This window comes from Bradysia coprophila, assembly GCF_014529535.1.
Source record: "Bradysia coprophila strain Holo2 chromosome IV unlocalized genomic scaffold, BU_Bcop_v1 contig_84, whole genome shotgun sequence".
Lineage (NCBI taxonomy): Eukaryota > Metazoa > Arthropoda > Insecta > Diptera > Sciaridae > Bradysia > Bradysia coprophila.
The window spans coordinates 2284183-2311163 of NW_023503376.1; the positions used below are offsets into that span (position 1 = coordinate 2284183).

The 26981-nt window shown below is 37.3% G+C and overlaps 3 protein-coding genes across 8 annotated transcripts in view; 1 reads left to right on the plus strand and 2 right to left on the minus strand.

The window, feature by feature from the left end:
* Nucleotides 1–3017: 3017 nt before the first annotated feature.
* LOC119072789 (ethanolaminephosphotransferase 1) lies at nucleotides 3018–8948 on the minus strand. Its single transcript, XM_037178085.1, has 9 exons — nucleotides 8641–8948; nucleotides 8345–8413; nucleotides 8098–8287; nucleotides 7928–8030; nucleotides 7700–7859; nucleotides 7470–7624; nucleotides 7210–7390; nucleotides 6960–7136; nucleotides 3018–4646 (listed from the first exon to the last, which is right to left on the minus strand). The coding sequence occupies exons 1-9, from the start codon at nucleotides 8707–8709 to the stop codon at nucleotides 4569–4571; spliced, it is 1182 nt and encodes a 393-aa protein (XP_037033980.1). The 5' UTR covers nucleotides 8710–8948; the 3' UTR covers nucleotides 3018–4568.
* Nucleotides 8949–11993: 3045 nt separating this feature from the next.
* Nucleotides 11994–13437, plus strand: LOC119072790 (hsp70-binding protein 1-like). The gene is made up of 4 exons (XM_037178086.1): nucleotides 11994–12196; nucleotides 12285–12900; nucleotides 13004–13221; nucleotides 13289–13437. The coding sequence occupies exons 1-4, from the start codon at nucleotides 12128–12130 to the stop codon at nucleotides 13358–13360; spliced, it is 975 nt and encodes a 324-aa protein (XP_037033981.1). The 5' UTR covers nucleotides 11994–12127; the 3' UTR covers nucleotides 13361–13437.
* Nucleotides 13438–17988: 4551 nt separating this feature from the next.
* LOC119072784 (serine/threonine-protein kinase 26) overlaps nucleotides 17989–26981 on the minus strand; it is a 106180-nt gene continuing 97187 nt past the window's right edge. For all 6 annotated transcript variants that reach the window (XM_037178077.1, XM_037178078.1, XM_037178075.1 and 3 more), the window contains 9 exons: nucleotides 26427–26522; nucleotides 26074–26202; nucleotides 22972–23188; nucleotides 22595–22887; nucleotides 22314–22459; nucleotides 20647–20821; nucleotides 20376–20573; nucleotides 19277–19486; nucleotides 17989–19205 (listed from right to left, as the gene is read on the minus strand). In XM_037178077.1, coding sequence (XP_037033972.1) covers nucleotides 19011–19205; nucleotides 19277–19486; nucleotides 20376–20573; nucleotides 20647–20821; nucleotides 22314–22459; nucleotides 22595–22887; nucleotides 22972–23188; nucleotides 26074–26202; nucleotides 26427–26522 — 1659 coding nt within the window. In that variant the 3' untranslated portion in view covers nucleotides 17989–19010. The remainder of the gene's footprint in view (nucleotides 19206–19276; nucleotides 19487–20375; nucleotides 20574–20646; nucleotides 20822–22313; nucleotides 22460–22594; nucleotides 22888–22971; nucleotides 23189–26073; nucleotides 26203–26426; nucleotides 26523–26981) is intronic.

The window sequence follows — 26981 nt, forward strand, 5'->3', positions numbered from 1 at the left end:
CTTTTGCAAGTATGCCACCCGAAAGCTCTAAACGATCTACACTCGAGTTCACTTGAATCGGTTCAATTAGTTGCTTGTTCGGATGGGCCGTGCAAAAGCTCTATGCGATCTACGCCCAAATTTACCAAAACCGATTCAATCAGATGCTTTTGCAAGTATGCCACCCGAAAGCTCTAAACGATCTACACTCGAGTTTACTTGAATCGGTTCAATTAGTTGCTTGTTCGGATGGGCCGTGCAAAAGCTCTATGCGATCTACGCCCAAATTTACCAAAACCGATTCAATCAGATGCTTTTGCAAGTATGCCACCCGAAAGCTCTAAACGATCTACACTCGAGTTCACTTGAATCGGTTCAATTAGTTGCTTGTTCGGATGGGCCGTGCAAAAGCTCTATGCGATCTACGCCCAAATTTACCAAAACCGATTCAATCAGATGCTTTTGCAAGTATGCCACCCGAAAGCTCTAAACGATCTACACTCGAGTTTACTTGAATCGGTTCAATTAGTTGCTTGTTCGGATGGGCCGTGCAAAAGCTCTATGCGATCTACGCCCAAATTTACCAAAACCGATTCACTCAGATGCTTTTGCAAGTATGCCACCCGAAAGCTCTAAACGATCTACACTCAAGTTTACTTGAATCGGTTCAATTAGTTGCTTGTGCGGATGGGCCGTGCAAAAGCTCTATGCGATCTACGCTCAAGTTTGCCAAAATCGATTCAATCAGATGCTTTTGCACGCGAAAGCTCTAAACATTGTTTAGTAAACAATCTTTGCGGGTAGGTCGTACGAAATCTCCAAACGCTTTACACTCAAGTTTACCTAACCTAAACTGCGGTTGAGTTTTGAACTTTCACTCAATTAGTTAAAAGAAGACAAGTTAACCAGATTGGTTTTAAGTGCTCTTGAAACAACACCTGCTCATATGCTGATGGTAGGTTCCATGCCACAAAACTTACTAATCCTTCGTCTGAAGAATTTTTGAAACATTGAGCAAAGGCGTCATGTGCGATGTGTGTTGGTTTTGTTTTGTAATTTGATCCAGGAAGGTGCCATTTTAGCGTGTCAATGCGAAATGAACACAATTGATAACAGAAATATTCGATTGTCCATGTCCAGCCAGTCTCAACATTCGTTATAATATTATCGACAATTTTATGAAGAAACATCGCATTACAGGATTCACCAAGAACGACAGTAATAGTAAGAGTTTGGTTTGGTCTGCTTTCTACCGTAGAGTCGGGTTAATTCTTAGTATTCAGAAATTTCTGATTTTACATGGGAACTAAGGTGAGGTCGAAGACTTCGATGTTCTATTGTACTTGTGACAAAATAGTTTTCTCCTCGCCGGAATCTCTTGTTATAGCTGCATCGAAGTTTACAACAAAAACCTTAAAAAACTGACACAGATCATGGCATTGAACAAAAAGAATCAATTTATTCAACATCATTACAAACTTCTTCAGTTCCGAATATTTATTTTAATAAAAAGTTAAATCTTTAATTTAGGTTTGAATTAATTTTAATTAAATTCATGTTGGTTACATTATGATAAGCATAAATAGTCGTCAAGTTTACAATTTTACAATTTTAATTTTAAGAAAGAAATTGTTGGATCTTCCAAATTTTCAATGACAATGGCAAAGATGAAGGGAGACTGATAAATAATTTCGATGAACTGAGATTTCAAACATTTTTGTTCGATGATTTTCTTATAGCAAAATTTGAAGGGTTAGTTCTGATTCGAAAGGAGTTACGGTCAATAGGTTACAGACAGAGGCAGTGAAATTTCAGCATGAATTTGCTTCAGCTGTTTTTCAGCTGATCCACACAAACAATCAAACCTGTTTATTCGTCTTTAAACGGTTTTACCGTAAGCACAGACGTGCGTGTAGTAATCCGTATAAATAAGTAAAGACAGTTTTGATTGGATGTGTGTATCAGCTGAAAAACAGCTGAAGCAAATTCATGCGAAAATTTCACTGTCTCTGACTGTAGCATAAATGAGCGACGAATGTTAGTAGGAGAGGAAATTCCCTGTATTTTCCTTCTTACTTTAGTTGAAAAAACTAAATTTTAAATTTTAAATGCAGCAATATCGATGGTTCAATGTAGTTGTCACTACTAAGAGTAAATTAACATTTAATTCAGAGCTTAAAAACGAAATTTAGGTAGAATATTCGATGGAAATACACGTGACATTCATTGCAGATTAACCTCTTAGAAACGGGTAGTCATCTGTCATTGACAGCAAAGACAAAAATAAGCAATGACCTCCGGCTACATGTACGTGTTCAAAGTATTTATTTCAAGGATATTGCATCAAAGACTAGGCAACACTTAACATATATGAAGTGACCGATTTAATGATTTAAATGACGATTCGTTTGTAGAAGGTTCTGCATAAGTTCCAGGCCCGGACTGGCCGTATGGGCTTTCGATTAACGCCGAAAGGACTTTGTGATTTTTATAGGAATTAAAGGCAATGAAGAGCTTTTATTTCAAATTTTACTTATGCAACGCTCGAAGGGATTTCTCGACCCAGTCCGGTCCTGATAAGTTCCTATGAAATTCGGTAAACATACTCAAAATATTTTCATTTTAAATTGATTATTCTAATGTTGATCGATCCTTTAGAGCCCTTGAGACAATGATAAAAATTTTTGTCGAAAAATTCATCAAAACTCAACAGCTTTTGTCATGTTCCAAACGTTTCAGTCACTGCTATTCTTATATCCTATCAATGCGTTCAATTTAAATCAATTTGGCATTGGTGATACTAAACAGGTTATTGTGGAATCAACTAGATCGAAAGTCTACAACGAATCCACGATTCCACTGGGCACTGCGATACACTTTTCATTTTCATATGACTTTGACTATGTGTAACCGTCACGGGTTTATTTTGTAAGAAAATTTGTTCAGACCCATGGCTTAGGATCACCAATACAGTAAGCAAGATATGAATTGCTCTATTGGGAAATTAAAATTAAATTTTTGTTCTTATTTACATTGTGCTCTCTCTCTCTCTCTTTCTTTCTTTCTTTCTTTCTTTCTAATATCTCTCTCACGCACGTGACTCTACAAATAAATTACTTTGTGATGGATGCGTAAACTGTGGCATAATTTAGAGATATCGAGAATGGGTCCATTGGATTCGATTTTTAACGATTTTTCGTTCACTGTTTCACGTATTAAGCGTATTTTTATTGTAATTTGTCTAATTTAATTGTAATCTAGCGGTCGAATGTATATGTGGGGTGGGACCTCTATAAAGGAAAATGTTTTTTTGCGAATTTTCGTGGAAATCGTCAAACCCATGAACTACCACAAAAATTCGCGAAAACATTGTCGTTGATACAGGCCCCATGGTATGTATAAGGAATTACTTTTACAACAACGAACGGTCGGAACATTTAGCTATCAGTCACTTGAATTGAATGTCGCAAGAAAATTGATTTATTTATACCAGCTGGCATCAATATGCTTCTATCATAGCTGTTTAAAGCACTCGACATTGAAATTTTCCAATAATTTTAATGACCGAAAGGTGATTGGACTGACCTCCTTTTAAATTCCAATTTTCTTCGAATTGCCGGACTAAAATCAATTGTGAGTGGCAAAGACAATTATTTCGAGCAGAATTTCGAGAGGACATTTCTTCCCATTCTAGCTTGAAGAGTAGATCACTCATAACGTTCCTAGGGGTAAAATTGAATGAAATTGAATGAAATTGTGTCCTCAACAAAAGCAGGACGCGATTTTGTGATGATCCAATCAATCCGAAAGCAGAACATCACGTAAATAAGTGAAGCGGACATGGAAATAATGTTTTCTTCTCGGGAACCGAGTCAAAATTTCCGCGTAACCAAATATATAAAATAGGCTTCCCAGTCATACATTTCTCAGTGGGTTCGTTCAGCAAGGGCTCAAATTCCCGGCAACTACATCACATTATTTCCACGCCAGCAGTGAGCCCTTCAATTGAAATTACTTGAAATTGAGTCGTTCTGATGAACAACGAGATTCACAGTCTGTTACTGGTTACGTCATGCCAAGTTGCAATTTTAGAGACTTTCATCAAGGGAAGCATACGAGACGAGACATGCATTTTAACAAACCATTTTAGCCTGGTGGTACTGTTCTCTTTCAACATTCAATCCATTCCGTTCAGTTGTGACAAAAGCTTCGCATTTTATTCGAATTAGGGTTTTTTGTTCCGGGATATTTTCGTCAAGACGACGGCTGTTATTCAAAATTTTAATACTAGAACTGCCAAGCTTTGACTATCAAATTAAAAATAAAATTTTCCGTTTCCGTTCGAACATAAATTAACAAAATTTACTTTATGAGGGATCAGTGTGGTTCCATCTTGTTTTGACTAAAATTTCATCAAATTTTACGTTTCTAATATCCACACCGTATTATGTTAAATGGATGTGGTTGAATTGAACTAAAATCATCACTTTCACAATTACAATAAATTCTTTTGTTTTGTTTTTGTTTTTTTAACTTAAATTATTAGTTCTAGGACAAAATTTTACTGACTTACTGATTAGAGACACAACTTATGACAATTTCTTTGTGGGTGTTCGAAACTTCACGCTAAAACAGATACGATTAAAATGCAGACACATCTGCTGCACCTGGAATAGTAAACACGTAGAGAGAGAGAAAAAGAAAATTAGCTTCGTTGAAAATTCAGAATTAATATTTGAGTTGATAACTAATGAATCGAGTGGTGAAAAATGCCAAATTTCATATGATTCCCCAGGTCAAATAAAAAAAATGAAAATTTCGAAAATGTATGAAGCGTGCGTTGTCCGTCAGAGACTCTGTCGCCCCTAAAAAGCGAAAAACTCAACGAGGAATTCCTTTGAAAACCGACCTATTAAAATCCGAAGTATTTTCTGTGGACTTTTTAATTTGTGCCTAGAAAGGTGTTAGTCCGTAGAAGCCAAAACAACTTTCAAAAATATTCCTCGACGCTTGTTTGGCTGGTTGGAGGGGATCGAAAACCGAAAACATACACTTTTCTTATGGAAATTACTCCAGGTACACGAAACGTAAAAGGTAGTGCGAGGTGTCATTAGAAAGGCAATTGCACGTACTTTTGGGGACAGCAGAGTCTTATTGGGTTTAAAATTCATCTACTCTGAGATATGAGCAGTTGATAAATTGGGTACAAATTTGACTATTTTCGTGAACTTCTAGCGGTTCCTCTGCAGTCTGCATCCGAAACGCTACGAAAACATAAAAAAAAACTATTGTCCCTGATTGCTACTGGCCTCATCTTCACCACTGGTCTCAGCTTGGGAATTACACCAAACATTGGTAGTGTCCCGATGAATGTACCTTTGAAGTTTAACTTTGAGACTATATTCCTCTACTCGAATAGTTCCGAATAGCACTGGAAAGACCTGACCAGAAAAATATTTTTTGTTCAGGAAATTACAGCTCCCTTTTTCGATCACCTTTCTGAAAGGCACCTGCCACCCAAACCGCACGTTAATGAGTTCATTTCCTTTTTTTGAATGGCTGTTTTCGAACAGTAGGGCGTATCGAATTTTTAGAATTTTAAGGGCCGCGATAGCCTGTGTGCGGAAAACGTAGATCATTGAAAACTAATTCCAGGCATATATGTGATGGATCCGAAGGTGCCCGGGAAGAAGTCCCCCCGGACGACTTTAACTGTCAAATGGTCATAACTCGGAAAGTTGAGAGTATTTCTGAAAACAATGTTCTAGCAGGATGTAGAGCGTTAAAAACTCTACAAAACTGCCAAAGAAACCGATGGTCCAAAAGGTGTGTCTGTCGAGGTTTTCTAACATCGAAAGTTCGACATTTTCGTTTTTGACTTTTATTTCCTGAGAGACAAATTATTAACTTTAGCTTTTGGCATGAGGTTGTAGAGGAGGTCGAGTACTACCAGTACACTAGGCATTGTCCCGGTCGGCGATCCATCCGAAACCACTTTTTCAACATTTTTGAATGGACTTTTTAAGTGTACCCACGTCGCCCACGAAGCCAGTGCAGACACTGTAACCGGTGTTGCTGAGTCGAGGTAACCTTGGCCAGTAAGTGCACATAATATTCCATAACAGTAGCTGAAATCTTTTACAAAATATTTAATTAGTTATTTGACCCACGAACAGTAGTAAGAAGTCGATTTCGTTGCAAATACACATTTTTCGATATTTTTACAAAAGGTTGAACTTCGTGGTATACCGTGTCAATATAATGTGCTACATCGAGATCCCAAATATTTTGTAAAAGAGTTCAGCTACTGTTATGGAATATTATGTGCACTTACTGGCCAAGGTTACCTCGACTCAGCAACACCGGTTACAGTGTCTGCACTGGCTTCGTGGGCGACGTGGGTACACTTAAAAAGTTCATTCATTAATGTGGATCGCCGACCGGGACAATGTCTAGTGTACTGGTAGTACTCGACCTCCTCTACAACCTCATGCCAAAAGCTAAACTTAATAATTTGTCTCTCAGGAAATAAAAGTCAAAAACGAAAATGTCGAACTTTCGATGTTAGAAAACCTCGACAGACACACCTTTTGGACCATCGGTTTCTTTGGCAGTTTTGTAGAGTTTTTAACGCTCTACATCCTGCTAGAACATGGTTTTCAGAAATACTCTCAACTTTCCGAGTTATGACCATTTGAAAGTTAAAGTCGTCCGGGGGGACTTCTTCCCGGGCACCTTCGGATCCATCAACCATATGCCTGGAATTAGTTTTCAATGATCTACGTTTTCCGCACACAGGCTATCGCGGCCCTTAAAATTCTAAAAATTCGATACGCCCTATTGTACATTGGTATTCATCACATCAGTGGGACGAAACGGTATGTGATCTCCTTTCTTGTTGAAACTAGCTGACCAACATTTCAATTCTCCGATCGAAACCGACTAAAAAGAATTTAAAATGAAGAAAATGTTCAACTCACCACTTTGGTTCCGTAATGCCAATGGGACAGCGTTGTGAAGATGCATAATAAGTACAGCAGCGGCCGCTCCAGAAACGGTACATACAAGCTAATCAAAACACTTAAACAAAACAACGGAGTCATCCAATGAAAGGCCTCACAGCGTGTACTAGACATTTGCGCAACAATCAAACGGCACTGAAATGAACAGAGAAAGAGAGAAATTGTATTAAATTTTCGATTGAACACAACACTCAGTGGTCACACTTACACTAATGTTACTGAACAGTGTTCCACTGAGCAGATAAACGATTCGTGTGTCCGTTTCAATGATATTGTTCGGCGACTTAAATGCCCAGTACAGAAACAGGCCCAGGAAAAAGAAAAACGAAATGAGTGGTCGGGCCGCCTCGATCGGTGTCCGCATTTTGCCAGTTTTTTCCTTGTACGACCTGCGGAACGAAAGAAAAAAAAACGAACGACGGAATTAATCAACGCTGACCAACTTCGAAACTCCATATGCTGTCGTACATATACACATTGTACACAACCATCGGCAGACTAGAGAGACAACTGATATGCAAAATGAATTCCATTGCGAGCCCAGGTGCAATGCCAAATGGTAACGTGCGCTTCCAAATTTCATACGTTCCCAGCCAGGTCGTCAGATACAGCAGAGTGGATCCCTGTACAAGGAAAGTCGTTTTTTAGACACCAAAACCACTGAGAAACGAAAATTTCCAATCAATGGCCTCACGTACCCACATACTGAAATCGTAGCCCCATGGCAGATACAGCACGCCTGTGTTGTACTTTTCCCAGTGCGATATGTAAAAATTGAAGAACACCATCCACATAATGTAGTACATTCGAATGGGAGGCACCGACGAATCGTCGCGACCAAACAAACTGTACAGGCATCTAAACAATGAATGGACATGGACGTTAGACTGGACAACATTTGTCGATTAAATGACAGTGGATCGTACCCCGGTATCAGTATTGCCGTATAAGAATCCAGGCCATGATCGAAAAGTTCGCCAAGTGGACCAGACAGACCGATACGGCGCGCTTGTTTACCATCAATTCCATCTAAATGGTAAGGGAACATTGAAACTTTCAGTAATTATTATCAACACACCGGTTCAGCGTCACTCACCAAGGGTATATGCAGCAAAAATGTTAAACGCCGCACACAGCCAAACCCAGTTTGGAATCGGTGTTGTACCTTCGTTGCCGGTACTAGCTGTGAAGCTCCAATCGTAATATGACAACAGGACAAAGTTTAAGGCAGTGAAGAGAAATCCAACGAAAGTCATTACGTTCGGTGCTATCCACCGTGGAAAATACTGAAAATTCGTTCGTTAGTCATTTATGGACGTTAGTAATCAATCACGGTGCGGTACCTCCACGACATGGTTCCAAAATGGGTGCATAACATAGATGCTTAACGGTGAAGTATCTCTTGCACTGTACTGTAAATGCGAGAGAAAAAAAAACGAAATTGATTAGCGATGATTGATGGGCATTGGTAGGTAGGTGTCCCTTTGATTTCCATTCATTCGAAAATAAATGTCTCAGTCACACAGAGTCAGCCGATGTTCGTGCAAAGTTTCATTGAGCTGTTTTTATCACAAAAGGTTAATCCGTCCTAATCCACTGAAATAGCTACTACCAGGGCCACAAATGTATAATAACTTACCTTGTATGATGACAAGCCAGACAAATGTGTTTCGGTTAAATATTCCGCGGTGAGAATTCTCTGCCACATTTTCTTTTCTATTTTCTTTTGTTTTTACACTAAATCGACGAGAATCAATTGCGTTTGGATATCAATTCACACAAAAAATATCGGGGCTTGTCTTCCGCGGAATAACGATAAATCTTGTCTATGTCAGAGACAGCGTCATAATTTTCAAATTAATTTACACATTTTCGTTTCGCTGAATGAAATATTTTTGTAGCTGTCTCGTTTGTGACTGTCAAAGTCACACAAATCACACCACTATGTTCGATTGACAAAAAAAAAAGATTGTGTGACATGGGGTATTGTAAACCCAATCGATGGATTCGCACGGACAGATTTCTGTCAACAACTTTGAGGGATGTTTCGATGAATGTGCGTTCGGTCAGCCCAAAGTGTATAAACACTGAAGGTAATGCAGACCCTCAGCGGATCTGAGAAATTACGGATCCAAACTTTCAGGTGAAATCATTTTCGTATGTTGTCTAACTTAGACTTGTGCAATATGACGGCGCTAAATCCTTCCAATTCACCACTAAATACAACTTGACACAAACGAATTTTATCTGCTTGCAACATAACGTCGCTAAAACGTTCCAAATTCACCACTAGATGCAACTTGACGCATACGATTTCAATACGGGTGCAACATGACTGAGCTAAAATTCACCTGAAGGTTTGGATCCGTGTGTAACTGTGGATTTGCATTACCTTCAGTGTTTATATACTTTGGATCAGCCGGCGTCAAACCAATGAGCGTCAACACAAAGTATGGTGGAATGTCAAACTTTGTATGTAGCGGAGGACAAAGCGATTTCATATAAATAAACTCACCTCTCATGAGAGGTGAGTTTGTTTATATGAAATCGCCATGTCCTCCGGTTTGAATGAACAGACCATACCTGGTTTATACTTTCATTGCGTCAAACAACTAGACTTATTAATGACTATCTGGTTAGTGGATTAGTTTATTTCAAAACAAACCCGTAAAAAAAGGGAAATCTGTCCCAGAGAGATGCTAATATGACGGCTGGGACGCCGTTTCGAGCATCACCAATTTTAATGAAATAAATTGCTATCATGATCCTTGTGGGATCAGAATGAACGTAAGTCCATTTATTTTTAAATCAGATTCAGTATTCGTACACAATTTCCGAATTGAAAAAAGCAATTTTGGAGACCAATTTTTGAAGGCGTATATCTCAGATAATATGAAAGTACCTTGCAAATAAAACCCTTTACGTTAATTTTGACACCGATGCAAACGTATTTCCATATTCTGCTTCTCGAAACATTGTAGTCAAAAATTAATTATTTTGTAAACAACCGACCAATTTTGGAAAAAGTCAGCCATTTTTGACATTTCATTCGTTAAGCTTAAAAAATGTCAAACCCAAATCAAACGCTGCGTCGTATATGGGTGATTTCACATTGTCAAATTTGGGGGCTTTAGTGATAAGAGCTACCTCTTAGTATTGTATGTTTTACATGCTTATGCACGGTAAGGTGCACTTTACATCACTGTTTGTGACAGGGAAAATGCACTTACCGTCCACAAACATGTAAAATGTGTTACGTCACTGGTTGTAAATGCTTGTTTAGGCACTTGTGATTAATTCACTCGCCTTCGGCTCGTTTCGCAAACCTCACATTTGCCTAAACAAATATTTACAAACAGTGACGTAACATACTATTAACTCACAAAATGTAAACAAGTCATCTGTCTTTCCATAAGAAACCAGTGCCTACTATGAATATTTTCTATGTTCATGTTATGAGCAAAGCTGTGGTAATTCCGGCAATTCATGATACTTTCATATCAGAGTTCATTGGAATTTATTCTTCATATGACGGGGCCGAAAATGAGGGAGTTTCGAGATTTTTCTCGGGCTTTCGCCACCTTACCTGAAAATGTTTTTGTAAGATTGATTTTAGGCAATTTCGCGAGTTGTAGCCCGAACGAAGTGAGTGTGAAAGTCGAAAATCGTCCAAAACAGATACACAAATAACTATTTCAATTCATTTGTTCATCCACTATTTTACCCACTGCCATACTTGCCTAAGAAACTTAACTTTTTCGAGAACAATAGAAATTCCTTTGTTCCACAAATTACCAGAATTTTGGTTCGAAAAAGGTTAGTTTCTTATGCAAATTACGACAGTCCGAAAGTCAAATTCTAAAGCACACCAGCATGAATTGACGTTTCTCAATGAAAAATCTATTAAAATTTCATCCATCAATTTAAATCTAATGTAGTGAAGACGGACTCTGGTTACGTCCCCATTGAAAAAACACGATTCCAGGAAAAGATAGGTTGGTTGTAACGAGATAAAAGGAACATGTTAATGACAGCTGACTGCTGTGGAGGAGTGTGCTGTTTATAAAATTTGGTATCACCCGCCTTCGTGGTTGTCTTAACCTGTTCTTTCAGAACGTTGATATTATCTTCCAGTTTTGTATGTCACTCGCGTGAGCTCCCCAAAGTTTACAACCTTGCGCCAACCCACTTTGGTACAAAATTGAATGATGCAGAATTGTTAAGTGGTGACGGTTAAATTTAGTGCCTACTATTCATAATGTCTTCTTTCTAAATATTACCCGAAGAAATCAGTTCATTGGGTTGGACGTTACACCAGAGCAAATAGCTGGTTTCACTACAACAGTTTGAAGCAAAGAAGTGTTTCTAAAACCAATGAACGTACATACCAGGTATGGCCGATTCTTCGAAATCGTTGGATTTATCTTGAACGTATTTCATTATTTATGTCAAAATAGACTGTTATGATCAGAGCGAGAAAATCCGAAAACTAGTTAATTATAGCTTGCCTTGGACTAGTTGTCAAAGTATTTGCTTCTCTTTCAACGTGGTACGTTGAGAGCGAGAGGACAGAAGACCAGTTTATTTTAACTTGCCTTAGGGTACTTGTCAAAATATCTTCTTCTCTTTCATCATAACACTCTATAATACAAAAATGAGTGCGTTTGAATCCGTTTTTGAAATAGTTTTGTCAGCCGAGGTGACAATAGACCCAATATACCTGGTAGTTTATATACATCATTGTCTAAAAACAGTACAACGAGTATAGTACAGACTATACGGTGTTTAAGTAGAGCGAGATGGAAAATCAACTCCGGGTCTGCTGTCATCGATAATACAAAAGAATCTGACAGCAGACCCCGAGATGGAACAATAGGCTGTCATTTCGCCATCTCTCTCACATAAACACTCTATAGAGGGTATAGAGCTGTGCTGATTCACAATTTCACAAGCAGATGTCCTAGTGTAAAGTTAACCGAATCGCACGCTGTAAACCATGCACCATGCGTCAATAGTCTTCTGATGTTTTATTCTAGAAACTCTGGAACGAAATTGCTGCCATTTTTACAGTTGATTTTGATTAGTTATTCAAATTTAAGTGAAACACTTAACCGAAAGTGAACAAAATGACTGACGTGAACGAAATAACTGACGAAAATCCAAACGATGACCGAAAACGACCACAAAATCTTATGGTAAATCGAATAATGAATCGGCCGTGAAAAGTTCAATTTGTTTTTGTTGACTAACAATACTCAACACTTCCTTCCTTCCTTCCTTCAGGGTCTCCTGCATTTCGCATTGGAGGCAACAAAGAGCGAAGATGCACCAAATGCAACCAGTTTCGCTGAAATGGATCCGGAGCGACGGAAGTTTCTCGAAGAAGCCCTAAAATCAATGTCTGTCGATGTAGTTGCCGAAATGCAACGAATATGCGGCATTCTGGTGAGTTCCGATGCAACCGAAAATGAGAAATTGGAAGCCATGTCTCATCTGGGCGATTACGTGGAAAACATAGACACGGCGAACGATTTCTGCAAGATTGGAGGCTTGCCGGTCTTATCGAAATGTCTGGACAGCGATATAACGTTGCTGCGAGAACGTACGGCTAGAACCATTGGTTCAATGTCACAGAATAATCCGTTCTGTCAGAAGGAACTGTTGGACCAGAAATTTGTTGAAAAACTGATGGCACTGATGACCGATCCGGAAGTGGGTCCAAAAGCTTTGTCCGGACTTTCTGGTGTCATACGTTCATTCGAACCGGCTACCGCACATTTCATTGACATTGGTGGTTTGGAGTGCTTACTGGCCTGTCTCTCAGGCGGTGTAGACAAAATTTGCACCCAAGCCATGTTCATGCTGAATTCCATGATTGCCGATCATCCCATGATCAGAGGTAAGACTCAGCAGATTTACTTCAGGTGCCTGTTTTTCTGCCTGCTCATCGAAATTCAAATCTTCGTGGAACAGCTCGTAAACCACAATTTTGTTTATTGCAGACGAGATACTGAAGCTGGAAGTCATTCACAAAATCATGCCTCTGTTCAAGCATGCAACCAACGAGTACGACATACTGATTGAAACAGCGTGTTCATTGCTGAACAATGTCACTGAATGCCCGGAAGGACAACGAGTATGCCGGGAGGAGGCTCAGTTAAACGTTCAAAGTTGCATTGAAAATGTTATAAAACTGCAGCTGGGAGATCCGTCATCAGAGGTACGTGTAAAATGCTACATTGATCGAATTGGTCATTTGAAACGGATTTCTGGTTTTGTTTATTCAGGAAACGGTCTACTATTGCAAAGCCGTGCTGGACAGAGTCTTCGGCTCAAATGATCCATGTGTGGATCGATAACCCTAAGATGCTTTTGTATGTATATTTCGTTGAGAATTAAATTTTTTTATGGATTATTACACCATCTAAGTTGGAAACGTGCGGTGTTTTTATTATGAGAACTCATCCCATGTGAACTAATTGAACTGAAATTGTGTGAGGGCCGATTTGTGGTTAAAAAAATCCAAAGTTTCCCAAAAATTAAATTTGGTAAATTTTCCTAAATGAATGACGTAGATGCTATTGGCAGGCCATTTCACCTGCAAATAGTCTTTATAGAAGGAAAAATGTAATTGGCAGGCGCCTGCCAATAGCCTGTGTAAAAGAGAAAATGCTATTCGCAGGCACCTGTCAATAGCCTCCGTACAAGGGGTGAAGGGTCTTATGTGGTTTGGATGCATCTACGATGAAATAGAAGTTGAAATGTTTAGGTGTACATATTTCATCATAGATGCATCCAAACTTCATAAGACCCTATTTGGCCCAAAAGCACATTAAATTACCTTTCAAATGATACCCCACACAATCATGTACGTTTTGTGTACCTCGAGAAATTTCAGTAAGAACAGTGTTAGTCTTCGGTTGAAAACTTTAACTGCATATATTTCAGTGTCGATGAATTTTAAACCCATTAAGTCCTTATTCGGCTCAATAGTACGTGTAATTACCTTTCTAAAGACACCCCACACGACCATGTACGGCTCGGGTAACTAGAGATAGTTTTGTAAGAAAAGTGCAAGTTTTCGGTTTTCGATCACCTTTCACCAGCCACCAGAGCCTAATATTTGGGAATTAATTCTCTAAATTCCCAAAATTCCCAAAATTCCCAAAAATTCCCTAAAATTCTCAAAAATTCCCAAAAATTCCCAAAAAGTTTTGAGTTTTTTCTCAGTACACTACATCAATCTGGACAATTCCAGTGGCTATCGAAACCTTATATGTTCTGGCACCAAACGATGAGGCCACTTTTTTCAAAAATAATTCGAATAAAAAGTTATCATCAAAAATGTATTTCATAGGGAGTCGGAGTGTAGATTGCTCTTAAATTATTGTAGTGTTGTACTAATGTCGGCTTTGGAGAGACCTACAAGTAGAGTATACGCCCTGGCTGGTGCGAGTGCATCGACAAGAATTATATCCTTCAGAGCATAATATTTGGGAACCAATTCTCAAAAGTTCACTAAAATTCCAAAAAAAATCCTTTTTTTTTTGCTTGTTCAGTTTTTAAAGGTTTTTGAACTTTTCCTGATCTTTTACGAGCATCTAATTATAAAAATGCAAAGAAAAGAAATTTTTTGGGAATTTTTGGGAATTAATTCCTAAAAATTCCCTAAATTCCCAAAAATTCCCTAAACTCCCAAAAATTCTCAAAAACGATTCCCAAATATTAGGCTCTGCCAGCCACACAAGCTACGAAGAATTTTTTTGAAAGTGGTTTTGGCTTCTAGGGTCGAATACTTTTCTAGGCACATATAGAAAATTTCAATAGAAAATGTGTCAGATTTCGGTCTTCTGTTTTTCAAAATAATCCCTCACTGTAAGTTCAATTTTGGACAATTGGCTCTTCCTACACCAAAGAAAGTTTTTTTTTTCTATTTTGGCTGAATATCATATAAGTGGCAAGCAGACTAAACAGGTAAACAACATTAAAGATCTGGGTCTAACAGCCTAAAAAGAAAAACTTTACGTTCAACATGCATTTCGAGCTCTCATCGAATAGAGGACACTACATGTTGTCATTTATCAGGCGTCAGTGTTATGGTCGGTTTGATGTGGACATAGCTAAGAATTAACATAATACCCATGTTCAGACATGTCCAACGACAGTTTGTACTGCATGCGAACCACGGTCGTCATATCGACTCAAACAACGAAAGTTACCGCCTCCGTCCATACATCGACAGTTGCGCCGAATTAAACTTACAGTCGCTGGTAAGACGGCGGGCAAACGCAGCAGTATTCTTTGTTAACCGATGTGTTAACCGGAAGAGTCAACTCCCAAGCCCTTAGTGACAGAATTACCTTGAATGATGGATCAACAACCCTGCGGAACTCGTCCTTGATTCGAATTGATGCTCACAGACGAGAATACCTGACTTATTCCCCGTTTAACTTGGCAGCGACTCACGTAGACCCGACTCTACCATCGCGAGAATTTCGCAGCATTGTCACGGAACTAGACAATTCGGCGTTTGGCACATTTGCTACCTGCTAGTGTTGATGATCGTTTCGAGATTTTGTTTTGATTTTGAACTGTTCATAGCTATTTTTGATATATTACGATCTAGACGATGTCATTTGGCTATTATTGTGATATTTTACTTTTAAATTTAGACGGTGCCACCCTTGGCTTTTTTGTGATACCTTTTTGTTACTCGGATAGCTTGCTGGAGGTTTGTGCTTTTACTTGCCTTTGAGTTTATCTTTTTTTACATTTAATTATTTTTTATTTGCATAATGTCGGCCAGAGTCATATAAAAACGTCAAAATAGTTGGTTTTCCGGTTTTTGAGATGGAGTCAAATTTATCGATGTTTGGCTTGATAAAAACTTTGATAAAAAGTGATATGTCGATATGTGATTGCGAAAGCTAATTTAAAAGGTAACTCAAGGACTTCTAGGACAGGAAAACGTTCCAACATATTTCACCATTTGATCGAGCTACCAACACTCACCGAAAATGTTTAGAACCAAATAAAAAGCATTTTTACTTAAAAAATTTATAGGAGTTTTAGGAGGTGTGGGAGGTCAGTAATCTAACCTCATTTACTAGAATTTTTACTGATTTTCAGATTTCAGGTAGGTTTAGGTCTTGTAAAAAATTTCAATTCAGCTTCAGTTCTATTTAATTCAATAATCTCAGCTTCAGGTCGAACTGGCTTGTTCCGAGCCTTTACAACTTACTTCAACTTTCGCGGTCGTATTCCATCGCCCAAAACCACTTACAGTGGAGGTGTGACGCAAGTCCTGTTATCCACTTACAAAAGAACTGATATCGGTGTAGGTGACGCTTACAGATTCTACACGCAAAAAGGTATGCGTCACAAATGGCAGCTGATGAGGAAAGTACGCGAAACTTTTATAAAAAAGTTTGCGTCACAAGTGGCAGATGTTGAGATTCGGCTTTCTTCCGTTTGAATTCCATTCTTTAAAGCAATATATTTCACAATTTTAAAAATTTTCCTTCCTCAACATCTGCCACTTGTGACGCAAACTTTTTTATAAAAGTTTCGCGTACGTTCCTCATCAGCTGCCATTTGTGACGCATACCTTTTTGCGTGTAGAATCTGTAAGCGTCGCCTACACCGATATCAGTTCCTTTGGAAGTGGATAACAGGACTTGCGTCACACCTCCACTGTAAGTGGTTTTGGGCGATATCAGCTCTTTTGTAAGTTGTGATTTTTTAGAATTTGGTCGCAGATAATAGACAATCATATTGTGCAGTTTTAACGAAAATATTCTTCTTACAAAACTGTATAACTTTCTCTTTGATCTGAAACTTCCAGCTTTCATTTGACGAAAATCGAAAATTTGACAAAATTCGAAAATTTTGACGGAGTTTGAAAATTTGACGAAAATCAAAACTTTGATAAAAATCGAAAATTTGAATAAAATCTAAAAATTGACGAATATCGAAAATTTGACAAAAATCGAAAACTTGACGAAAATCGAAAATTTGACGCGCTTAAAACGCTCATAGCTCCCATAAATAGTCGACTTTTTAGGAAAACCATGAAACACGTGTCGACGAGACTGTGAAACTCTATAAATTTGTCTTTTACACGAGGCTTCCATCTGCCGTATTTTCCGAGTTATGGCTGACATAGCTCGCACTTAAAACGCTCATAGATCCCAAATACGCGACTTTTTAGGAAAACCATGAAACACGTGTCGACTGGAATGTGAAACTCTATAAAATTGTCCTTTAAACGAACTTTCTATCTGCCATATTTTCCGAGTTATAGGTCCCATAGCTCAATAGCTTAACACGCTCATAGCTCCGAAATTATAAGCTTTTATAAAATTTCCTTCAAATTAGTTTCTTAGAATTACGCCCTTAACATACCCTGAAAATTTCAGCCAAATCCGCCGGTAAATTCAAAAAATTCAGTTAACAGAGTGACAAAGTGACAAAGGTTGGTAAAATTCATCAATTTCAAAATGTATGAAAATGAATTTCTTCATACAAATTTCTGCAAATTTCCAAGTTTTGAAATTAATAATCTCGGCCAAAATTTAACCTAATGAGGCGTGTGATAGCTCGTTGAACTCGTATGGACGCCCAGATTCCGAATAAAATACTTTGGGGGTAGTATGAGCAAAGAGTCAAAAGTCCGTGTATATATGTTCCTCAGTCCTGCGGAAAATTTTTTTTGTCAAATTTTTCAGTGTGAACGGACTTGCGTCACAGCCCTTCACTAACGTAGGGCCATGATTTCGTAAAAATTCGTCACTTTGGTATCAGCTTACACAGAAAACTGGATGAATAGAATGGAAACACACCAGACACATAATGTTTTCAACAAGTGATGTTATTTTTAATAAAAATTATTTTATCAATGAAACTATTTACACGGAAACAATAAATTTTGTTTGCATATCTTTCTTCTTTTTCGATAAATTATAATATTTTGTTGTTCTCCATTTTGTTTTTTTTTTCATTTATTTGCAAATTAAATTAAATTAAATAATTAAATTTTTTTTGTTTGTTTTTTGTTTTGTTAATTTTAATTTCATACAACTCAACATGCGACCCATTTACGTTCAAATCACATAAAATTAAATTTTTCTCTCTGTTTTTGTCTTGATTTGAAATTTAGTTTTTTTTGTTGCTTAAAATCTTTTTTGTAATTTTCTTCTTTGTTGCTTTTAAATATTTTTCTTCTCTTTAATGTTTTATTTGTTTAAATATTTTTTACAATTTCTTTTTAAATTTCTATTATTATTTTGTCTCTCGTCCTGGTACTAAGGTGTGTTGTTAACTAATTCAAAAAAAAAAAATATTTGTTTTTTAACGATGATAAATCTTCACCCTCTAACTCTCTGTTTCTCTCTATGTTCTAATGTTTCTCCTTCTTCTTCTTCTTCTTCATTTTTATAATTAATTATTTAACAATTTTTGTTCTCCATTCTAATTATTTTAATTAACTCTCATCTCCATTATTATAATTTTTCACTTTTTATATTTAGTCTACTTTGGGAGGAAAACGAGCTGCATTTTGGCTGATTTTATTAAATTTTTATTTCTTTTTTGTAATTCATGCTAATGGGGGTAGACGAGAATAAACGGTAATTAATATAAATCTAACTAAATGATCCATTTCATGCTACATTTATGCATATTTATATATATATATATCGTTGGATCAGTGGAACAATATAGTTTTTTTGATTAATTGAATATTATATTGGATTGGACCAATCAAACAAGATAAAACAGAAACAATTTGCTCTCACCTCATTGCGTTTATGGAACAATTACAATTTATTTCTTTTCTTTATTATTTATCACATTACTCCAACAGAAGGACTATAATTCACTATTCCCCTGCCGTCCTATCCATCTCCCCCATTAAAAACTTTTTATTTTAATCGGATTTTTTGCAGCTTTTTTTTGTCTAAATATTCAACACAAAAAAATAATTAAAAAACGAAAAAAAAAACTTCCATTTTACCGTGTTATCTTATCCATAAGCGTATTGATTCGGGTCTCCGAGAAACCGGGCACCAATTTGTGAATAATTTCTTTGACAAATAAATCACTAACACCGGGATAACTTCGTTCGGCGTGTTCGAATGCTGATCTCAAATCCACAACATCAACGGCTGTCGGTGTTTTTGATGTGTAATGGTATTTACGCTGTAACTGTAACCAACAAAAAAAACTCATCAAAATTTTTCGCTCACGACAATCGAATTCGGAATTCGGTCACTTACGTCTGATAATAGAGGAAAAATAACGTTGCTCAAACAGGCGCTGTTGTTTGTTAGTCGGCCATTTTTGGTCGGCGTAATATTTGTAATACTGTTTCCTGTGTTACCATTTCCGTTGTGAGTAGGCTCTTTCTCACGTTCCCTGCGCAAGCTGGACCTGCGCTCGTCCGATGTTGGAGTCTCGGCGCCTCCTCTATGGTCTAGGGGTATTATCTGGAAAATGAAATTTGTTTCTGTCAAGTTCTTGTGTTACACTGACATCGGATGCAGCGATTGAAACAAATGAATCGCTCGAAGACAGAAGACTCGAAGCGTTAACAGCCATCGTGGCTGTTTAGGTAACAGAGGCGGTTGTGTAACCAAATCGCCTGCGACGACTTCGCTACAGACGGTATTAACGCCAACTGGGCTTTATGACCAAAATTGGTGTTATTAACAGCCCAGAGCGATACTAACACGATAATATCGTACCTGAGACGACGGGGACTACAACGGAAAATTCTGTCATCGAATGCCATTCGCTCATATTTTCCCGCCACCGTGTAAAGAGAGGATTGTCTAAATTTCGAGACGGCAGCTGTCATGGAAATCATTAAATTTGAACATTTGACGAGAAATGTGCGACAACTGGATATTCGCGAAAATTTCCACTAAAAAATTATTTCCATGCTGCTGGTCTGGCAATTAACCAATAATAGCAATGCGACATTGTCCCACTTTCGAACGTTTTATGGAAACAAAACATCCATTAAAATGGTTACATTTTTGGATAACATGAGCTCCACATGAACGTTATGTGCATGCAATGCATTGTATGGTTTACTAACGGAAAAGTTTGTGCACAAAGTCCACAATGTTGAAAGTTTTCGCCCGATTTTCAATTATAATCCAGTAACAGAACACTACTTCATGTGGGTTTTCTCTCACATCGTAAAACTTTTTGAATTAACAAAACTTCTTGTTGGTGGGGTAAATTACCATCGCCAATATTTGTATTAGCTGAACGGTTGAAATCGATTGTTAGATAGTTTAACGCAGAACATCCGAACAATTTTCCAAGCCATTGCATAGCATAGCATAGCATAGCATAGGTTGTACTTACATCTTTCGATGATCTCTCGTCTCGACGCTCCCTGTCTCGTTCTCTATCCCGTTCCCATTCAATATCCCGCTGTCGTTCGATTTCACGTTCGCGGTCCTTTTGCTGAACGGGCGACAGTGGAATCGGCTGAATGTCACGTTCTTTTCGATTGTCATTCGATGGCGAATGTGTTATTGGTGATGTTGTGGAAGGCCTTGACTGAAAATTTATTTTTCGAATTAATACGACGACAGTTCGGATTAGGGCGTTGCGTGTGACCGGGGCAAATTACCTGATTTACTTTGTAGTGATTTAAATTGGAATCCCTAGGCGAACCATTGTGTTTATTTGGAGAAGCACTCAGTGGCTCTTCACCCATAAGTACGGTTTGTTTATTGAAATTATGCATTCCTTTAACGGTCATTATCCATGGTTCGTCTAAGTCACTATCCGGTTTTGATTCTTCACTGTAAACGACGAAAAATCGGGTGATTATTCTCTAGAAATTTAGCTTTGCTTCGCCTTCTAACTATGCATTCGTTAACACTAATGTAGTCCTCTGTAAGGCTCGAATCTAGGGTTGACCTGTTTCAATTCAGGTAGCCCCGAACCAGATTTCAACCCGAATTTAAACCAAAATTTCACTTTCGATTCGAACATGACCTGATCCCAAAATTTTTGATTTCGGGTTCAATCTGAACCGGACCCGATCCTGATTGGTTCTACTCCAACCGACCTTTACTTTTACTTTCGGGTGTGAACAGAAGCTGACCTGAACCAGAAATTCTTACACCTGAAATCACAGACTATCACGGAAAAGTTCGGGGGTTACCCGAACCCGACCTGATCCGTTCTGAAAATTTCAGGTTCATGTTAAGGTCAAACCTAAAAGTGAAAGTTTAGGTTCGGGTCAGAATTTGGGTCGAAAATTTTAGGTTCAGCTCATGTTCGGGTCGAGCCTGAAATCATAGCTCAGGTTCGGTGTCCGAGCATTGTAAGGAAATAGTAGTCCGTAGAGGACATTACCTTGGACATTACACAATTTTGTCGAAGGTGTGTCGAATATCACTTTCTCTTTGGGGACGTCTCGTATGGATTCGCCCAATTCGACTATTTACGAATTTCTTTGCTTTACTTAAAAGGCAGTTTCCTCATACTCTTAATGCGGTCATAACAACTACTCCATCCGTTGATAAGGCGCAATTTAATTTGGCATGACCATTCTTTAACAACCTGATGAAGACGTACAATCGACAAAGTCAAAATTCCTTTGAACAATTTTCGGCAGTCTCAAAATTGCATTGCACGTAAGATTGTTCATTGATTTCTCGAGAGTATTTTATCGTACATACCGACAACATTATCCGCACTTCTATCAAAACGCAAATTATCGCATCGTATGCGGCTTTCTATCTACATCGCACACTACCTTATCCAATGAATAATGCAACTAATTCACCCATCACCATAATGATAGAGAGCGATGCTATCAACAACATTATGCATAATAATTTACCATCGCATGGTTGATGCGGAAATGAACACCAACAGCCATGCCATTAGGATGCTCTGTCTCCGATATTAAATTATTCAACAACAACAACAACAACAACAAAAAACACATAATCGATAGTACGTCACCGTTCATCATCGACGCGATTTTTTTTTTGTGCATAGTCAAGTATGTACCATTATCGGCGATAATAAAAAAAGACACAGAAAACGTTCGATGGCAAACGGAAAAAGAGCAAGGGGGAAAAAGTGCTCAAGCCCTTTGACTTTAATTAAATTGCTCCCCTTTTCAAACCATCATCTAGCGAGAAATTTTCAATACTCAAGAGTGAAAAAAACGTGCAAATTTTCAGTAAAACAAAAATGAAACAAATTGCTACAAATGGCGAGCTGAAGCCAAAACGAAAAGAACATTAAAAAAGTAAAAAATAAAGAAATTCAACTTACGAATCCGAATTTTCCGATTCTGTTTCGCTTTCTTCTCCTTTCTGCGTTTTCCATTTCTTGTACCTGTCTATTAAATCCATTAGGTATGAGTTCTTCTTAGCCTTTTTAATAAATGGAAATTTCAGCAGTTCCTTTGCCGTTGGTCGCTACACATAGAATGGAATCAATCAGTGAGATGACGGCATATAAATTAATAATTTGCAATCCAATCTGGTGTGCCGAATGGCATGTCTCTTTTGTGACGGAATTTGCATAATAATTTCACCAACAACAACACTTACATTCTGTGGATCTTTGTTCAAACACGCCTCGACAAAATCCTTAAATGGTTTCGTATAATTTCCCGTCAATTGTGGTGGATTATTTTTCGGTATCAAAAATAGCACACGCATCGGATGTAATTCGGAATTGGGCGGTTCGCCTTTGGCTAATTCAATTGCGGTTATACCCAGCGACCAAATGTCAGCCTTTGAATCGTACATTGACTGTTTGATCACTTCGGGTGCCATCCAGAACGGTGTACCCACAAATGTATTACGTTTGGATGTGGTATTTGTTAATTGACCGGCAACACCTGCATCGTACAATGAATGGAAAGCGTTAGGTAAACTCTCTCCGAATGCGAATTAACATTTTAATAATTTGAATAATCATTTACCAAAGTCAGCTAATTTAACATCACCCATTTCGCTTAACAGTACATTGGCAGCCTTAATGTCTCTATGGAGTTTTCGTTCCGAATGTAAGTAGTCTAAACCTTTTAACACTTCACGAAGAATGATGGCAATATGCATTTCTTCAAATGAACCGGCTTTCATTAAATCCAGGGCGGAGCCACCGCCCAAATATTCCATAATAATCCATAGTTTCGTGCCCTGTGAAAGTAAAGTGAGTAATTTGGATGAGTTGACGGTTTTTGTAATTTTATAGTTGATGGTAATCAGTTAGAGGTTGTTGTAGGTTGTGTGTGTATACCGCACAATATTTAGCTGAGCAAAATATTATGAGAAAACCAATTGAGTTAAGAAATTAGATGAAAATATTGATTGAAAATGATGAAGGCATATTAAATTTACGCTATAAATGTTAAAAGTTTGTAAAATCGTGTTATGGTTGGTATACCGTCTATACGAAATTTAAGTTTAAACTTTAAAATCTTCTGCATATGAACGACGAGCGAGACAACCTCTTGACTCAATATACAAATTAGTACATCGTGATTTCACGTGCACATAAGTCACTCATTACCTTACGGTTTGAAACTTATTACACTATTACACTACCTAAAGACGAAAAGTGTTCTGGCCATTCATGATGATTTTTCCCGAAAATGCAATGTTTCCTCCAACCTTCGTGAGTTAATTTTTTTTTAAATTTTCATTTCGTTTTCATTGTTTAGAATTTTCTTACATTTCCTAAATTTTCCGGTTCCAGGATTTTCCTACATTTTCAAGAATTTTCCTACATTTTTAGAAATTTTTCCAAAATATTTTTTTTTTTGTAAAGCCAAGGAAAATTTGGAAAATTCAAGAAAATATGGAAAAATCTAATAAAATGTTTTTCCAAAATTAGTCTCTGGTTTCACTGAAAGAAACTCAGACTCTTCTAGAGACCCACTCCGAAAAACAAGATCCAGCCACCAACAAAATTCAAAAAAACAGGAGAGACACTGATAACAGATGTATTCAATTCAGATTTCTTTGTATTTATGACAACCCTTGTGATAAACAAAAGACCACTGACCAGCCAGTCAACAAATTGAATAGTCACAATCTTTTATACCCACCCAAGCCCGCTAAGAACCGCATCGAATTTCTATCAGAATTATCATAAAACAAAAGACCAACATCGAGCCAGTATTATTGTGCAATCAAACGACAGCGCTGTGAACTCTACGTCGTGGTATCTCCATTATACCATTTATGCACATAAACATCAACGATGTCGAAAATGTCAATTTATGAAAATCGTTTGAGATTCTTTCATGGTTCATGTCCTCGAAAAGCAACAAAGCATAATGAAAGGGATCCGACAGAACCTATTTCGCAAATGAAACCACCACACAAGAAAAAGCGCCAATAATAAGCAAACAGAAGTCTAATCGAAATGACAAAAATTGTATTTCTATCTTGCACAACATCGAAACACGACAGGCCAACCAAATGGCACGACAACGACATTCATAATTTACAATATCTCTGCACTTTGCAATTACGTTCCTTTCCAGTTCGCTTTTTTTTGTTGTTGTTGTTGTCTTCTTCTCTTTTTCAGTTTAGTTCATTCATATAGAGATATTGTGTCGCCTGCATATAAAAAGCATAAATTCACAGAGAGTGCAAGCTTTCAACACAGTTCAATATTGAATTTACAAGAAATAATTTAGTTTTATGAGGTCTACGAAATGCGGTATACAACTTCGATGCCATGTTTAGAAGACTTTACAGATTTTTCTCCAGTAAATTTTGATCGGCAAAAACACTTTACTTCGTTGGAATTCCTTATGGGTTACGTCATTATATTGAACGTATTTATTGTTAGATAAATTGCAATCAACAGATTTCGTAATCCACAGTTATTATGCTTTTTGTATGACCAAGCTATAGAGTACAGTGTATCCGCACATACATAAGCTCACATTCCTTTTACGAGATTTTGATTAGATTGGCATTTTTGCGATATTCAAGATTGAAATATAAAATGTCTCGATTTATGATGGTAATATAAGTGCGGATTAAGTCGAATCTGGCTGGGTATTAGTTTCGTCCGCTTTAGCTCTTACGAGATAAGAAGGAAAATATTGATAATTTTATGATGATTGAACATTCATTGCAGGATTTTAATTGCAATCCGACCGAAATGTTGTAACATTCCATAGATTCGGCGTAGATGCATCGAGAAAGTTGAATTTTAAAGTTTTATGTAGAGCCGCTGTGAACTGATAATATGATTTTCTCGAGAGGAAAGACAATTTCAATATCGCACAAGAAGTGTGACAATTGTGAAAGTTATTTTGAAGCTTTATATCTATCTGTTATCGACAAAGTGATGACAAACATAAGCGATAGGCTCTGACTGATACATACCTTTATAGCAAGAGTGCATGGTACAAAACAAATGAAGTAAAAGATTTTGCCTTAATCTCTTGAAGATACTCCCACCAAAAGAAGTAATAGATTTGGTGACTATCGCTTGCTCTATGTGAAATGTTTTGTCTGACTCTTATATTCACGTAGACTGGATACAGAAGGTGGAAGAGTGGTGCTGAGTCAAAAGTTTGTCTTTATCTCCTCAAAAATCAATATCTACTGGTCAAAATCAACAGATGCCTACGAAATTAAGTGTCGAAGATACGTCTTAACAACGACGATAAAACATTGTCGAAATTCCGATCAGTAAATACTGTCAGACTTATGATTCTGCGTCAACACAAAAATGTTAATTCAGACCGAAATGCGAAGAAGAAAACCAATTCCACTTCCTTTTGGATGGATGGATTGATTGTTATTTCAGACATACGTGCTGTATTATATTGAAACGATTTCCATCAAAATTGTGTTTTTATGCCTTACGTAACCAAACATCAAAGCGTGTATTAAGTATAGTCATTCGACAGCAGCGAAAAATATAACAATATAAGAGATAATAAAATTCGACGTTTTGTATGTGTGATATAATCAGATAAAAATGTGTCGAAAATGGTTCACTATTCCAACCGACAACAACACCACCAAAATGATATTATAAATATTTTCAAAATTACCTTAAGATAAGAACCGTAGTATTTTGTGACAAAGGGGGAATCACATTGAGATAGCACCATAATTTCCTGTTGGATATCTTCGATTTCATCTTCAGCTTCTTCTAAGTCTATAATTTTTATGGCCACCACCTATGGAAGAAAAACATTTATTTCGTTGAAACTAATGGTCACACTGTATGGACATCATAAATATAGGTAGAACACCGTATCTATACTACGTTTTACTGGCGCATTTGCCTTTACATTTAAATTAATATGCAAATTTGAAACGAATCATCAAAAGTTTGTAAACAAAATTAAATCAATTGAATTTTCTATTTTGAATCGTAAAGCGAAAAACAAATGATATTTACCTGCTGTGTTCTGTTGTCAATACCCTTAAAAACTTCGCCGAAAGAACCTTTACCAATTCGTTCCTGTTTTGTGAAAATGAGTTCCGGATCCACTTTCTGTAAATAGAAAAGATGTGACGGTTAATGACAGAGTTTTATGCGAGATGGGATTCGTAGCCTTAGTGAATAAGTGGATTTAATTTGTCAACGAAATGAAACTTTGTTTTACGACTGAACAGGGAACAAATTCTTTTGTACTGCACACATTCAGATATTCAAATAGAATTGGTTTTTCGTAAAACGCTGACTTAAAGTTAAAGGTTTTTCTTTTAAATTAATTTCTATTTTCCCAGTTGCTTGTCTAGTTTATCTTTCTTTCTTGTCATTGTCAGATTATTAAAATTAACTAGATCAAAAGGTCGAACATTTTTTATTTACGCACTCACAAAAGTACTTGTGCAACGCATGACAATTCGTGACAATTAGAACGAAGGCAATTCTCTGGCAAGAATTATCCCTTGTAATGTTGTAAAGTTGAATAATAGAGTTTTCGAGTGAATTTTGTTGATCCGAGGT